This window comes from Caretta caretta, chromosome 11 (genome assembly GCF_965140235.1).
Source record: "Caretta caretta isolate rCarCar2 chromosome 11, rCarCar1.hap1, whole genome shotgun sequence".
In the NCBI taxonomy this organism is placed as follows: domain Eukaryota; kingdom Metazoa; phylum Chordata; order Testudines; family Cheloniidae; genus Caretta; species Caretta caretta.
Window position 1 is genome coordinate 53,466,108 of NC_134216.1, and position 13,125 is coordinate 53,479,232.

General features: G+C 38.7%; 1 protein-coding gene across 4 annotated transcripts in view; it reads left to right on the forward strand.

Moving 5' to 3' along the window:
* The window catches only part of MYO1B (myosin IB), a 185,630-nt gene that overhangs the window by 115,421 nt on the left and 57,084 nt on the right, over positions 1–13,125 (forward strand). For all 4 annotated transcript variants that reach the window (XM_048869686.2, XM_048869682.2, XM_048869684.2 and 1 more), the window contains exons 8-12: positions 6,822–6,920; positions 7,316–7,419; positions 8,102–8,249; positions 9,033–9,151; positions 12,799–12,885. In XM_048869686.2, the coding sequence (XP_048725643.1) occupies positions 6,822–6,920; positions 7,316–7,419; positions 8,102–8,249; positions 9,033–9,151; positions 12,799–12,885 (557 nt within the window). The remainder of the gene's footprint in view (positions 1–6,821; positions 6,921–7,315; positions 7,420–8,101; positions 8,250–9,032; positions 9,152–12,798; positions 12,886–13,125) is intronic.

Here is a 13,125-nt window from a genome sequence, read left to right on the forward strand (position 1 = left end):
ATGGTTGGTCAGCTGCTGATTTAAACAGTTTAAATATCTGTAACTTTTTAAAGGCGTAGTCAACTAGGAAGTACAAATTATCTTTTCACTATCTCCATAACATTCTGATATCAGATGGAGCCTTTTACTAGATGAATATTGGAATGTTGTGCCTTGAGAAACAACAATAAGTATTTGACTTTTAAGCCATATGTATTTACAGTAATGACCTTTCTGAAGAGGTTTTATCCTTAACACCAGTTTTAATGGGTGTTAACCTTTGGATTCTTTTCCATCCAGACAAAAGCACTGATGGATACTGTGTGTACCCGGTAAATATACATGTGCCTAATGTATGTGTGTGCACTGTGAGTATTTTCTATATACAGCACTAAAATTTACAAAATGTTCATACATTGTTTGTACCTGCATCTATATGCATAAACAGCCAGCACTTCTGTGCAGAATTGCCTACACTGAATATGCTGAAGTGAACTTTTTGCAACAAGTGGATGCAATTTGGTTTTGCTATTAATTTTTTGTATTACTGTAGTGCCTCAGAGCCCCAGCTGTGGACTGGGACCCCATTGTGCTAGGCACTGTACAATAATAGAACAAAATGACAGTGCCTGCCTAAAATATGTACCTATGTGGTGTTTCCTTTGAAAATTTGGTCTGCAGGATTTATAGTCATCAGGGGTTAGTGAAAAATTTGTTGGTTATGCTGACTGTTAAATCTGTACTTTGGGGTGATTTGTTAGAATGCTGCTAAAACAGAGGGCCAAAGGGAGGTCAACCAAAAACAGAGTTTTCTAAGAATATGACAGATGATTTGGATCACTTTTTTCAGTTTCATTGTGGCCTGCACTTGGACAATGAATAGCAGAGCATAAACTCAGCTTTAAACAGGATTGTAAATTGTGGCTCTGTTGTTATGGTAAATACCTGATTTTCTGACTATCATACCTTTCTGACACTTTTCTCCACTAAATATCCAGACAGTGCAGTGAACATTGCACTTTGGAAATCTGATCACTAATTTAGTTAACTTCCTTGCTTAACAAAACCCCAGAAGAAAAATCTAAGACATCGATCCCTCTCTCACAACTAATTTAACATATGCTCAGGAAACTGTTTACATTCAAGTCTCTGAAAGCATGCATGTAATTAGAAAAAGCCATGTGTCTCCTATTTTGCCAGAGCTCCGTAGCTGAGCTTTTAAAGCTGTATTGAAGTAACAAAATGCCTTTCAACCCAAAAGGTCCCAAAGTGCTTCACAAACTATGTACTTTCAACAGCGCTTCTAAAATACAGCCACTTGTGGAAGGGTTTGCAGCTACTAGTGGGGCAGAAGAAAAAACGGGAGATTTAGATTAGATATTAGGAAAAACTTTCTAACTGTAAGGGTAGTTAAGCTCTGGAATAAGATGTAAAATCCCTGCCGTTGGAGGTATTTAAGAATATGTTGGGCAAACACCTATTGGGATGGTCTAGGTTTAGTTTGTCCTGCTGCAGCTCAGGGGGCTGACTTGATGACTTCTCGAGGTCCCTTCCAGCCATACATTTTTATGATTCTATATTAAGTAAGACTGAACCTAAAATTGTCCCCTGCTCCAGGGGTTCTCAACCTTCACCCCCTCCACATGCTATAAAAACTCTTGGCCCACTTGTGCCACAACAACTGTTTTTCTTCATATAAAAGCCAGGGCCAGCATTAGGGGTAGCAAGTAGGGCAATTGCCCAGGGCCCCATGAAGCTAAGTTGCTCAGGCTTCAGCTTCAGCCCTGGGTGGCAGGGCTCGGGGCCCCAGGCGTCAGCCCCATGCAGGGGAACTGTGGCTTTCTGCCTTGGGCCCCAGCAAGTCTAATGCCAGCCCTGCTTGGCAGATCTCCTGAAACCTGCCTATGGCTCCCCAGGGAGCCCCAGACCCCGGTTGAGAACCTCTGTCCTACTCTATCCCGGCGCATGCAAATTTAATCTTAGGTTGTCAGTAGCAAGGTGTCTATTCAGTTAATTTATCTGTGATAACTCTTGATTCTTTCTTGACTCAAGCTTAATATTAATTTGACAGGATAGCTTCCCATTAGGGGAGATATGACTTAAAAAAGCAGAATGGACCTGATTCTGCAAGATATTTAAGCACATGCCTTACTTGGAATTCATGAGTAGTTCTAGGCTACTAATGTGTTTAAATTTCGGCATGTGCTCAAAAACTGTGCTGAATTAGGGATTAAATATGGTTATAGTTGTTTTTATGCACTACAATATAATTTAAAAATTCGAAGGTCTGGGGGTGGTATATAGAAGAGTTATGTATGCCTAAAAATCATATTTATAAGTGATTTTTAAATATTGCTGAGATGCATGTTAAGTCTCAGATTTGCCAGAACTAGATAATTGGGTCATAAATCTATGGAGATATCTTTTTTAAATTGTTTAGACAGATTACAAAATGGTATTCTGTAGTATTGTTTGTTTTGATTATATTCCAAATATTCCACAGTCTAGTTTTAAAATGTAATTGTTTTCCTTTACCTTTCTCAAAGTTTCCGTGAATGCAGTCTTTAGTCATTCAGAAGTCAGTGCTTCAGATAGTTTGTGCTAAAACCCAACTTCTGACAAGTCTTCCACACTTTTAAATATTATTCCAATAGATATTTTTGACACATACAGAAATGCTATGGATTACCAGAAATAAACTACATGGGTTGAACCAGATGTAGAAATAAATAAGAGGTGTGCTGTCATTGATTGTAGCTTTGCTCATCTAAAATTATTATAAATGACACATTTCTGTATGTGTGCTGTATTCCAAAAAACCTAGAGCCTGTCATCGCTAGGTGTTGTGGATGTTCAGAACCCCTCAGGTTCAGTCTCTTGCACTTAATAACCTTGACACACACACAGTCCGTTTCCTGCTGTATTAAACCATATAGGTAATTTGATTTTGTAATATGTGATCAAGCCACAGGAGACATGTTTATAAGATAAGTGATTGCACTTCGTCTTTATTAAAGTCATGCAGTAGTGTTCTTAACTTTGAAATGTTTGTAACTCTGAACAAAATGTTCCTTCAAAAATTTATTAATACAGCTTTGAAACTTTACTGTGCAGAAGAAAAATGCTGCTTTTAACTATCTTAATTTAAATGAAACAATCACAGAAACAGTTTCATTACCTTGTCAACTTTTAAAAAACTTTCACTTTATTTTTTAGTAGTTTGTTTAACACAGTACTGTTCTGTACAGTATTTGCTCCTTTTTGTTTTGCTGCCTGATTGTGTACTTCTGGTTCCAAATGAGGTGTGCAGTTGACTGGTCAGTTCGTAATTCTGGTGTTCGTAACTCTGAAGTTTTACTGCGGTTTGCATCGGTGGATAGCAATTGTTTTTTAAAAGGTTTTGCAAAACTACTTGTTGCTGAATATGCTGAAATATAGCCACATCTGGAAGCAGAGAAGACAAATTATAGGGTTATTAGATTATAAAAATGCAGACGTTGCTTGAAAAAAAAAGACTGAAATCATCCTAACTGTGCCACTGAGACCTCCGAAATTAGTGAAATTCTCCTTACCATGGTCTTCAGCCTTTGAAATGCTGTGCTTGCTGTGGATTTTGCCAATTGCAGTCCAGGTCAGTGTGGTGCTTTAAATTCTTCATCTTGGCACTTGGTTATTTTGAGCACAATGTAATTTACTTTGTTCCTGATATATTTGTGAGAGGCTTAATATGGGCTGGAGTAGGAGATGTTAAAATGTCTTTGTGGGAGGACTAGAATCGTAAATTCAATTTTTATGTCCCTGTGTTTTAGACTTGATTTGCTAGCATGATCTTTTTAATCTAATCCCTTCTCCTAGTCCTGCTGCATATTAATAGAATAAGTAAAGTATTATCTTCGATTTATGCTGTGTTTGCAAGTGGGTTGAACTGTGATAATTACAACAGGCAGCATGGAGACAAAGTAGTGCTTGTAACTGACTAAAATATTAATAAGTTCTATTGTACTCCCACGAGTTCTGAATGTCCTTGTGTCTTCATCCATTCAGCGACCACACCAAGGGCCAAATAATCCTCCTGTTAACTGAGCTGGGCAGTGGGAAATTACAGACACAGAAGAGAGAAGAATTCTCATCCAAAGGCTGGGATGGGGAAAGATGTAGCTGCTTTGCAGCTGTTACTCCAGTTTAAGGGTTGGAGTCATCTATGTAGCACTAGAGCAGCCTCCCAAGAGTGGGGGAGGGTTGGATTTGGAGGATTTATGTAGTACTGGATTCTCTAGTCGCACCTACTCTAATGCTCTCCACATAGCACTCTGTCTGGCAGCATGCAGGGACATACACAAAACACAATGGTGGAGTCCTCTCAGCTCAGCACAAAATAAATGTGTACACTGATATGGCTTATTGCTACCATAGTATGCTTAGAAAATTACAGTGGAGCCAAGCAGTTTTCTGTGTATCTTTCTGTGTAACACTAGTGCTGCAAATGGTTCTTAGAGACACAAAATTAATAAGAATATAAATGTTTAAGTGCCAAGGGACATACAGTCACTTTCCAGTAAGGTAAGTGTCCTGAAACCAGTCAGGAAGTTAAGGAGAGCTCTGAATTTGATAGTGGGTAGCCTGTTAACTCCTCATGCTGCATTTCAAAGTAAAAATGAAAATTGATGAGGAGCTGAATTATGCACTCAGTGTCCACACATTAGCCAGGCTGTGGGGATATTTAGCAGAGAAATTCATTTTATCCAACTCAAAAACCCCAAGTGTTACCTGTAATTACTGGTCCACCAAACTCTCCTAGAATGTAGCATCACCGCTACCAGCAGTCTCAGTGCAACTGCTTTGGAATTACATGCGGTAACACCGGACAGAATTTGGCCCAGAGTGTCTACATCCATCTCTTATCCATGTCAGCCATCTGGTCACCTTGGTGATTTCTGAAGAACTTTCCTTTGTCTTCTGTATCTTCCTTTTCTGGATAGAAAGTGTAGAGACAGCTTAGTCTAACTTTTTTTAAAGAACTCATTGAACAGGATGCAGGATGCTTCATTGGCAGTTTTTGACAAGAAAATTTAAGTAGCTGATGACTAGGTATTTGGTGCCTTATGGAACCTTCACCCATGCAGCCTGGATTGAGTGTGACTTTAAGTAATTCTTTCTTATTGCTGCAGGGACATTAAGAAAGTATACCCAACCTTCGTTTTGATTAGTTTTACACAATGATTATCAAGCTCCCACAGATGCCTAATGAAACTCTTAACGTATTAAGAAGCTAATGCTCGATGTTAATTGAGTATGTTGCCTTTAATGTAGCTGGAATTTTTAACTGCACATAAGTTTTGGCCTGTTCAAATTGTGACTCTAAACACTGAATTAAAAATAATTACAAAGCTTTGTCTGGATTTTGTTTGTAAATTAACTGGGTGACTTAGACTAGGCATGCAAGCAACCATGTTCCTTTTAACATATTGAGATGTGTACTCTTAAAGGGCTTGATCTTTCACGCACTAACATGGTGCTAAAGGGCATGCCCACCTGATGAGTGGCATGTACTATTCAGCAGGTGCACACACAGCATTAGCACATTCTCTGCACTGTACTTGGCATGATGTGCTGGCACCTGTACCTTCACCCCAGAGGGTGCCTGGGACCTAGAAAGGGCGTGTCCGGGAAAAGGTGGGGTTGTACACAAGGCATGGCTGGGGCAATGGTGTTGACCCCTCATGTATGCCACTAAAACAAGGAATGAAAGACATTTAAAAAAAAATAGATGTAGCTCAGCCTCCAACCTCACAAAATGGTGAGCAGCTCTGTGCCACACTGAATGTTGCCCTCACCATCCGGAACGTCCCTTTTCACATCTCCCTTCATTCTCATGCTGCACTGAGCCCAAAGCCACCAAAACCATCTCAGTGCAATTCAACCACGAGCTGAATTTGCATTGCCATCTGAGCAGTAAGTGTGATAGAGCTCTCCAGAATCTTCTTTGTTCTGAGCCAATCCAGCTCTACGGTCTTGCAAGATTCTTGTCCTCATTGCAAGAATCATAGATGTCACTGGTGGAAAAGAGCTAATAACCTTCTCAAACTACTTGCCAGTGCAGTGTATGCTCCTATAGAACTTAGAGAGCTTTTTCCCAGTCTAGTTTTAAATGCCTCATTTGATGGACTTTTCATCAGGTCCCTTGGGGGATAATCTGATAGGCCTCACTGTCATAAAAGGTGTCCTGACTATTCATCTCCAATTTCCCCTTACTCTGTTTCATCCCATTATTCCCAGTTACACTTCTTAGTTCCGCTCTAAAATTTTCCGTTCCTCTTTGCTGCTTCCACCCTCAACACACCTCAGCTCCTTTTAAAGCTCTTTCTTCATATAACAATCCTCCCCAAACCTTATTTTCTCTTCCAGCACTGTGGGGTTACTCCCCACAGTGCTGTTTATGCCTGAAAATATAGGGCCAGGTTTTTAAAGGTATTTAGATGCCTAGTGGGATTTTCAAAAGCACCTATGCACCTAAAACTCATTGATTTCAATGGGTGATATTAGGCACCTAGATGCTTTTGAAAATACTACTAGGCACCTAAATACCTTTAAAAATCTGGCCCATCATGTCTAATTGGTAAGGCTGCAATTTATAAAAATCATTAGCTTATTGTAGGTTGAGCGGGGCAAATAGTGAACGAAATTCTTTGCCAATAACTTAGTTAAGAAATATCACCCCTTATTAAATTATTCAATAAGTATTATTTGATCAGCTCTGGGGTTAATAGGAAACAGTTAAAAAAGATGTTAAAATAGAGAGAAAATGGTGTGGCAGAAATTAACTCTGACGATTTTGTCTTTAGATCTGTTAGAGAAGTCCCGTGTTGTTAAACAGCCAAGAGGTGAAAGAAACTTTCATATCTTCTATCAGATATTATCTGGTGCATCAGACGACCTGCTTAGTAAGTACTGCACCTCTGGTGTTTATCAGACATTATTACGGCTTTTTGTTTTCCTAATAAAACACTCTCAACCAATATTTTTGTTTTGTGTGAAGAAAGGTATTTTTTTAACTTACTATTTATTATTATTATTATTTATTACTGTTAGTAGTAGTAAATATTTACGTTGTCGTAATCAAGGTCATGGTCAGGATTGGGGCCCCATTTGTGCAGGATGTTGTATGAACGCAGAAAAGAGACCATCCTTGCCCTAAAGGGCTTGTAATTTAAAGATCACTAGGTCAATTTAATATTAACTATTTGTTAATAGCAGTTATTCATATACTGTCCGTAAGGGTGAAAGAGAGCCATTAACAAGGATACCTGACTGATCTTATTTTCATTCAATTCATTAGACAAACTTAAACTTGAACGGGATTTCAGCAGATATAACTACCTGAGTTTGGACTCTGCCCGAGTAAATGGAGTGGATGATGCAGTGAACTTCAGAACAGTTAGGGTAAGATTAATCCAGTTTAATCCAAGACACACAACTCAAAATTCGAAACCCTCAATTCTGCAAGTGGGTCTGTACTAGAGGGGATCCACCTCTGCTGAGCCATTTTCAGGACTGGGGCCTTAATCAGTGTTAAATGCAGTGTTAAATGTTTTCTTGCAGCTGTATAGTATGCAATGAGTTTTAGATGTAACATTGGTTAACCAAAGTCTTGATAGAGAATAGTTTGGTTTTGTATATATGCACTTAAGAAAGAAAAGCGTGAACTCCAGTGATATTTTTCTCCTATTCTGTTGCTAAATTTAAATTAATCCATCAGCGTTTTGTTGATCTATTCATTTATCTTAGCTTTTCAAATTTGTTATGAATCTGAAATTAGAGTAATTGGTCTATAGGCAGTTAGGAAAAAAAATCTTTATAAAAACATGAATTACTTCAGTGCTCTGGTATGGACACTAGGGACAGATTAACATTTATGCCGACTGAGTTACACAATTCTCGCAAACCTCACTTCGTATCCTGTGGTGTAATTATCCAAGCCCAGTAATTTTTTCATATTCTTGTTATATATGTTTGGAAAATGTTTATATTCTGTGCTGTTGTATATAAATGGTGGATTTTGCAAGTATGATCTATTTGATTAAAAATTTATATCTTTGTCTCATGATTTTTTCCCCTTTTCCAGAATGCCATGCAGATTGTTGGCTTTATGGATCATGAAACACAGTCCATCTTGGAGGTGGTAGCAGCAGTTCTAAAACTGGGAAACATTGAATTCAAACCTGAATCTCGAGTAAATGGTTTAGATGAAAGTAAAATCAAAGATAAAAACGGTAAGATGACACTGGTGTTAAGAAAAAACCTAATATTTGAATAGTTCATTGCAAATTCTGTTTCTTGTAAAGACACAAGATTTACTCTTGCTCTTGTAGCTGAATTAAAGTACATTACTTCCTTTTTTATTCTGAACATCATCTGTAAATAGATTTGGTTCAAATCTCTCATATGTAGTGTTTCAGTCAAAATTTGGCTTTTTACAAAAATGTCTTCTTCATGAACATTTTCTAGATTTTCCATTTTATGAAAGCTTTCTTCTGAAATATTAAATGGAAGAAATTGATTTACTATAAACGGATATAACGTGTTGGTTGTGCCACAGTATTTTTTCAGTTAATATTTTTTGCTTTCGTACTGCCAATGTGTAACTTAAGTGGTGCTTATTCACTTGTTTCGACCTTTTTTTGTAATTGGTACATTTTGAAAAGTTGATGTTTGTTTTTGTGTGTTTGAAAGTTCTGTTTCAGGAAAAAGATTCCACAGAAGATAGGGAAAAAAATGGCCTCTTACTGAAATATAATGAAACGAAAAATGCTTTCAGACTTAAGATTTTTATGGAATCTTTTTTGTTACGGTTTTCAGCCAACTTTATATGGGGTGGTGGTAACACTCAACCAAAACTTGACAAAAAATTATTCTGAACAAACTTTCCACTGCTTCGAAGTTAAAGAAGATAATTAACTTTTTGTGTGAGGTAGTGTTGGGTAAGGTTAGCCAATACAAATACGGTGATATGAAAGTGTTAATTGTAGTCACACTCTGGCTTTTTGCTTTCATAGAGCTCAAAGAAATTTGTGAGTTGATAGGGATCGATCAGTCAGTGTTGGAAAGAGCCTTTAGCTTCCGAACGGTTGAAGCCAAGCAAGAAAAAGTCTCTACAACGCTAAATGTAGCTCAGGTAAAAGCAGATTCTTATTGATTTTTCTTTTCTGTGAAATATGTAAAACGTTTTTCTTTTCCACAAGGATAATAAGGATTGTGGGTTTTTATTTTTTTATGTATCAGAAGGACCTGAAAGGTTATTTTAAGGGGTTGTTTTGTTCTGATTTTACTTCAGATATATCAAATGTAATTTCTGGATTGCTGCTTGTGGGTCTCAGAGGATGTATGTTGTTATCTCTTGGAAATTAAAAGTTGCTGAATCTCTTACTTTCTCCATAACATTATTCAGAAATTGAAGTTAAATGGTGCTATTAAAACAAATTAATGGCTTCAGACAGTCTGACAAAAAGTCACTTCCCCTCTCACCTCTTTAGCTTTTGTTCTCTGGGCTCCTGTGACTTCATTAGATCATTAATTCTTGACTTAGATTTCTCAGTCACTTAGTTGCTTTTGAAAATTTTACTTTTAACCAGAAAACTGAACATTATTTTATGTCACATGCTTGAGGCAACATTCTTTATTTAAGGGAAAGAATTATTTTAAATAAGTGCTTTCTGCATAGCAACCAAATAAAGTTACTGCTCACAAAGCACTTCCAAATAAAATATTTCACTAGTAAAACTTATCACTGTTTTCAGTTTCTTTCCTTCAACACACATTTTGAATGTTCAAACACACTTGATGAACATTTTGCTTTTATGACAGTCATGTCCACAAGAAAAGGGTGTAGGAAGCTTTTCCTACATCTTGTGCAGAAATGTGGTTAACTTAAAATATCCTGCTGTGGCAGACCATCTTTCATTTTGAACAGCCCATTTGGTGTCACAGGATTTATGCGCTCTGGGCTGTTCTGACATTTCTTCAGCTAAAATGAATAAATTCAACTTTTTCATATTGTTCCTTTTTTCTTAATTTCTTAGCACCTCTCCCTTCCTTCTCCTCTTGCTTCAGCTAATGATATCGGTGGCGAGCCAGCTTGGAAGTTTGTACGTGAAGAATGTAAGATATTTTAGGAACAGGAAAGGCCGTCTGGTTGCATTTGCCACTCCTCATTCTTAGTTTATTTTAATCCAAGCTTCCTGCTTTTTCACCATAACCTTCAGTCCTTCCCCTGCAACAAATTTAGGTGTCTCTTGAAATCACTTACACTGTTTTAATTACTTGCCCAATAGCTTATTCCATACGCTTATTTCTCTTGTCCTGGAGTAGTTCTGCTTATGTTCTCTGTTTACTCCTTATTTTAGATTATCTAGTTTTAGAAGCCCAAACCAGTCTGTATGGGTGGACATGGAAGGGAGTGAGGGTGGCTTTTAAAAAAGATAAAAATCACTTTCTGAATCCTTTTACTAGTTTTGAAACCTTCTGTGAAGTCAGCTTGGATCCTTTCTTTTTCTAGTAGAATAAACTGAACTCCCTAACTTGTCTTCATAACTTAAATTCTTCAGAACTGGTAAAGTCCTTGTTGTCTGATGCTTCACCCTCCTGAAGGCACGAGTATTCTCCTGGTGGCGCTGTGCCTCTTACAGCACAGTATTCCAGATGCGGTCTAACTAGCATGTTACAGTGACGATCTCACCTCTTGTAGTGTATTTTTCTGTTGATACAGTTTTCATCTTCCTTGTTTGTGTTTTGTTGCTGCTTTACATGGGGCTGATGGTTGAAATGTGTCTCTCTCCTTTTTTTTTTTTTTTTAAACTAATAAACTCCAAACGCTTCTAATTGATGTGCTGGACAATTTGTCCACATAGAGCATACGTGTATTTTTCTATTTTGACCTGAGAATTTGTTATCTTCTGTCTTATTCACTTAAGTGATAAAAATTCTGATTTCATCCCTCGCTGTTTCCTGTTTAATTTTATTCAACATCATCAAGTCTGCTTGATAATGTGCATTTCTGCTGCCCTGAACCTCCACTAGAAACTTAACTTATGGGGTCCTGAAAAAATATCTGAGAAGAGCACATAAGTAGGAACCTCTCAGAAACAGATAGAAGAAGGGAGACTGCAAAATGTTCAATAAACAACCATGCTTTTGGAGTTTTTAAGACAAATTGAGGACTGCTTTTCATTCCTCTCTTCTCCCTTTGCTGCTTTTGCCCATCTCTCTCTCCTTTCCTTACTGCCTCCTCTCTCTCCCTCTGCCATCCCTTATCTGTTTTCCTATTTCTCTCAACTCCTCTTATTGCTTTCTCAGAATACATTAGTGTGAGGACTGCTATATTCCCCTGGTCCACAAATAACTAGATTCATAAAGTTTCACCTCTTATAAAGGTTCCCAGGAGCCTGTTCCTCAAAAAGAATGAGGAACCCGCTGGGGATATATAAATTGTAGAGTCATTTTATCAAAGACAGAAATGTGAAGTTTTATTAGACCCACTGTTTTTCTGGTCCCTTCGGGCATCTCTTAAGTATGTGACTACTCGAGGCAATCCTATTAACCGCTGGCTTCAGTTCTCTGTTCCTGCAGTGGAGTAAGGGAGGGGGCAGGTTGGGAAAGATGTCTTTAAGCCAACTTTGCTCCTCTTGAATTCTTGGTTCTGTTGGGCCTATCAAACTACAGGCATAAGTGAAAGCAGCCCTAAGGCAACTCTGGCTGCAAGGCCTCTTTGGATTTGCCTACACTGTAGTGTAAGACCAGGGTTTCAACTCAGGCTCAAGCCTAACCCTTCCATCTACACACAAATCGAGCGGCCCCTGGTCCCAGGACTCCACGCAGGTGGAGCATCTGAGCCTTCGTCAAGCCAGGACCCAGGTTTCAAGCCCTGTTGGTTTGCAGTGTCAATGCAGCCCCAATGGACTTGTGCTCTGGGAGTCTGCTGAAAGTATCCCACAATTCCACAGGCCAACTTTCAAATTGTCAGAGGACAAAGAAGTTTTCCCACAGGCTCCACGAACAAAGGGCTAGAGCAGCCACATTTTGGGAGGACCCTCGGAAGTCGGTAATATGGGTGGTTAGACTAGCACCACAGGTTGGGACCCAAGGGTTCAACAATTCCTAACCTACAAATGAGTGTAGACACTCAAACCTTAGGCTAACAAACCCAGGGGCTGCTAGCTTGGGTTCTGCTGACCCTGGGCTTACATTGCAGAGTAGGCATACTCTAAAGGTATATCTACATTGTGAATAAATCCCTTTGGTACCCAGTCTGAGCCTGGGTCAGCTGAATTGGCCTCATGGGGCTCAGGCTGCAGGTCTAAAAATTGCAGTGTAGACAGCCTGGGCTCTGAGACCCTCCATCTTCATAGGGTCTAAAAGCCTGGGCTTCAGCCTGAGTTTGAATGTCTACACTGCAATTTTATAACCCTACAGCTTGAGCCACATCATTTGACTAGGGCCAGCTGTGGTGGTGCTGTGGGTCTTTTATTGTGGTAAAGACATACTGTAATGGGCTGTTGGCCAGCTGAGACTAGCAGAATGCAATGTGCTCTGGCTACACTGTCTCCGTCTCTAGCCCTTACCAAGTCCCTATGCCAAAGGTTGGGAGGGAGAACACTGTAGAGCTGTTCCTGCAGCCTTATTCTGACCAGGTAGCCCTCTCATGCTGAACATATTCCTTAGAAGTCATTTCCGCCCTTTTTCTAGCACTTTTAAACCACTGGAATAGCGCACATGGTTCAGAATTAGCCCAGTATTTCTAATGTTTTCTTTCTTTCTTTTGGCTAGGCATATTATGCCCGTGATGCTCTGGCTAAGAATCTGTACAGTAGACTGTTTTCCTGGCTTGTTACCAGAATCAATGAGAGCATTAAGGTAATTTTCTTATATGCCCATAAAGAAATCAATATAAATAGATGAAGTGAGTGGGGACAGTAAAACTATACTGGTCTGTTTTACTTTTTTGTTCTTATGCACTAGTGCAGGGTTGCAGGGCTGCCAGTGCTGGAGGTGAATATTTGTATCCAAATAAAATCTGTGTGCTTGTTTTCATTTTTAAACTTATGAAAATATTTATATTAACCATTTTTGGAAAACCAAACCTAACTTTTTAGC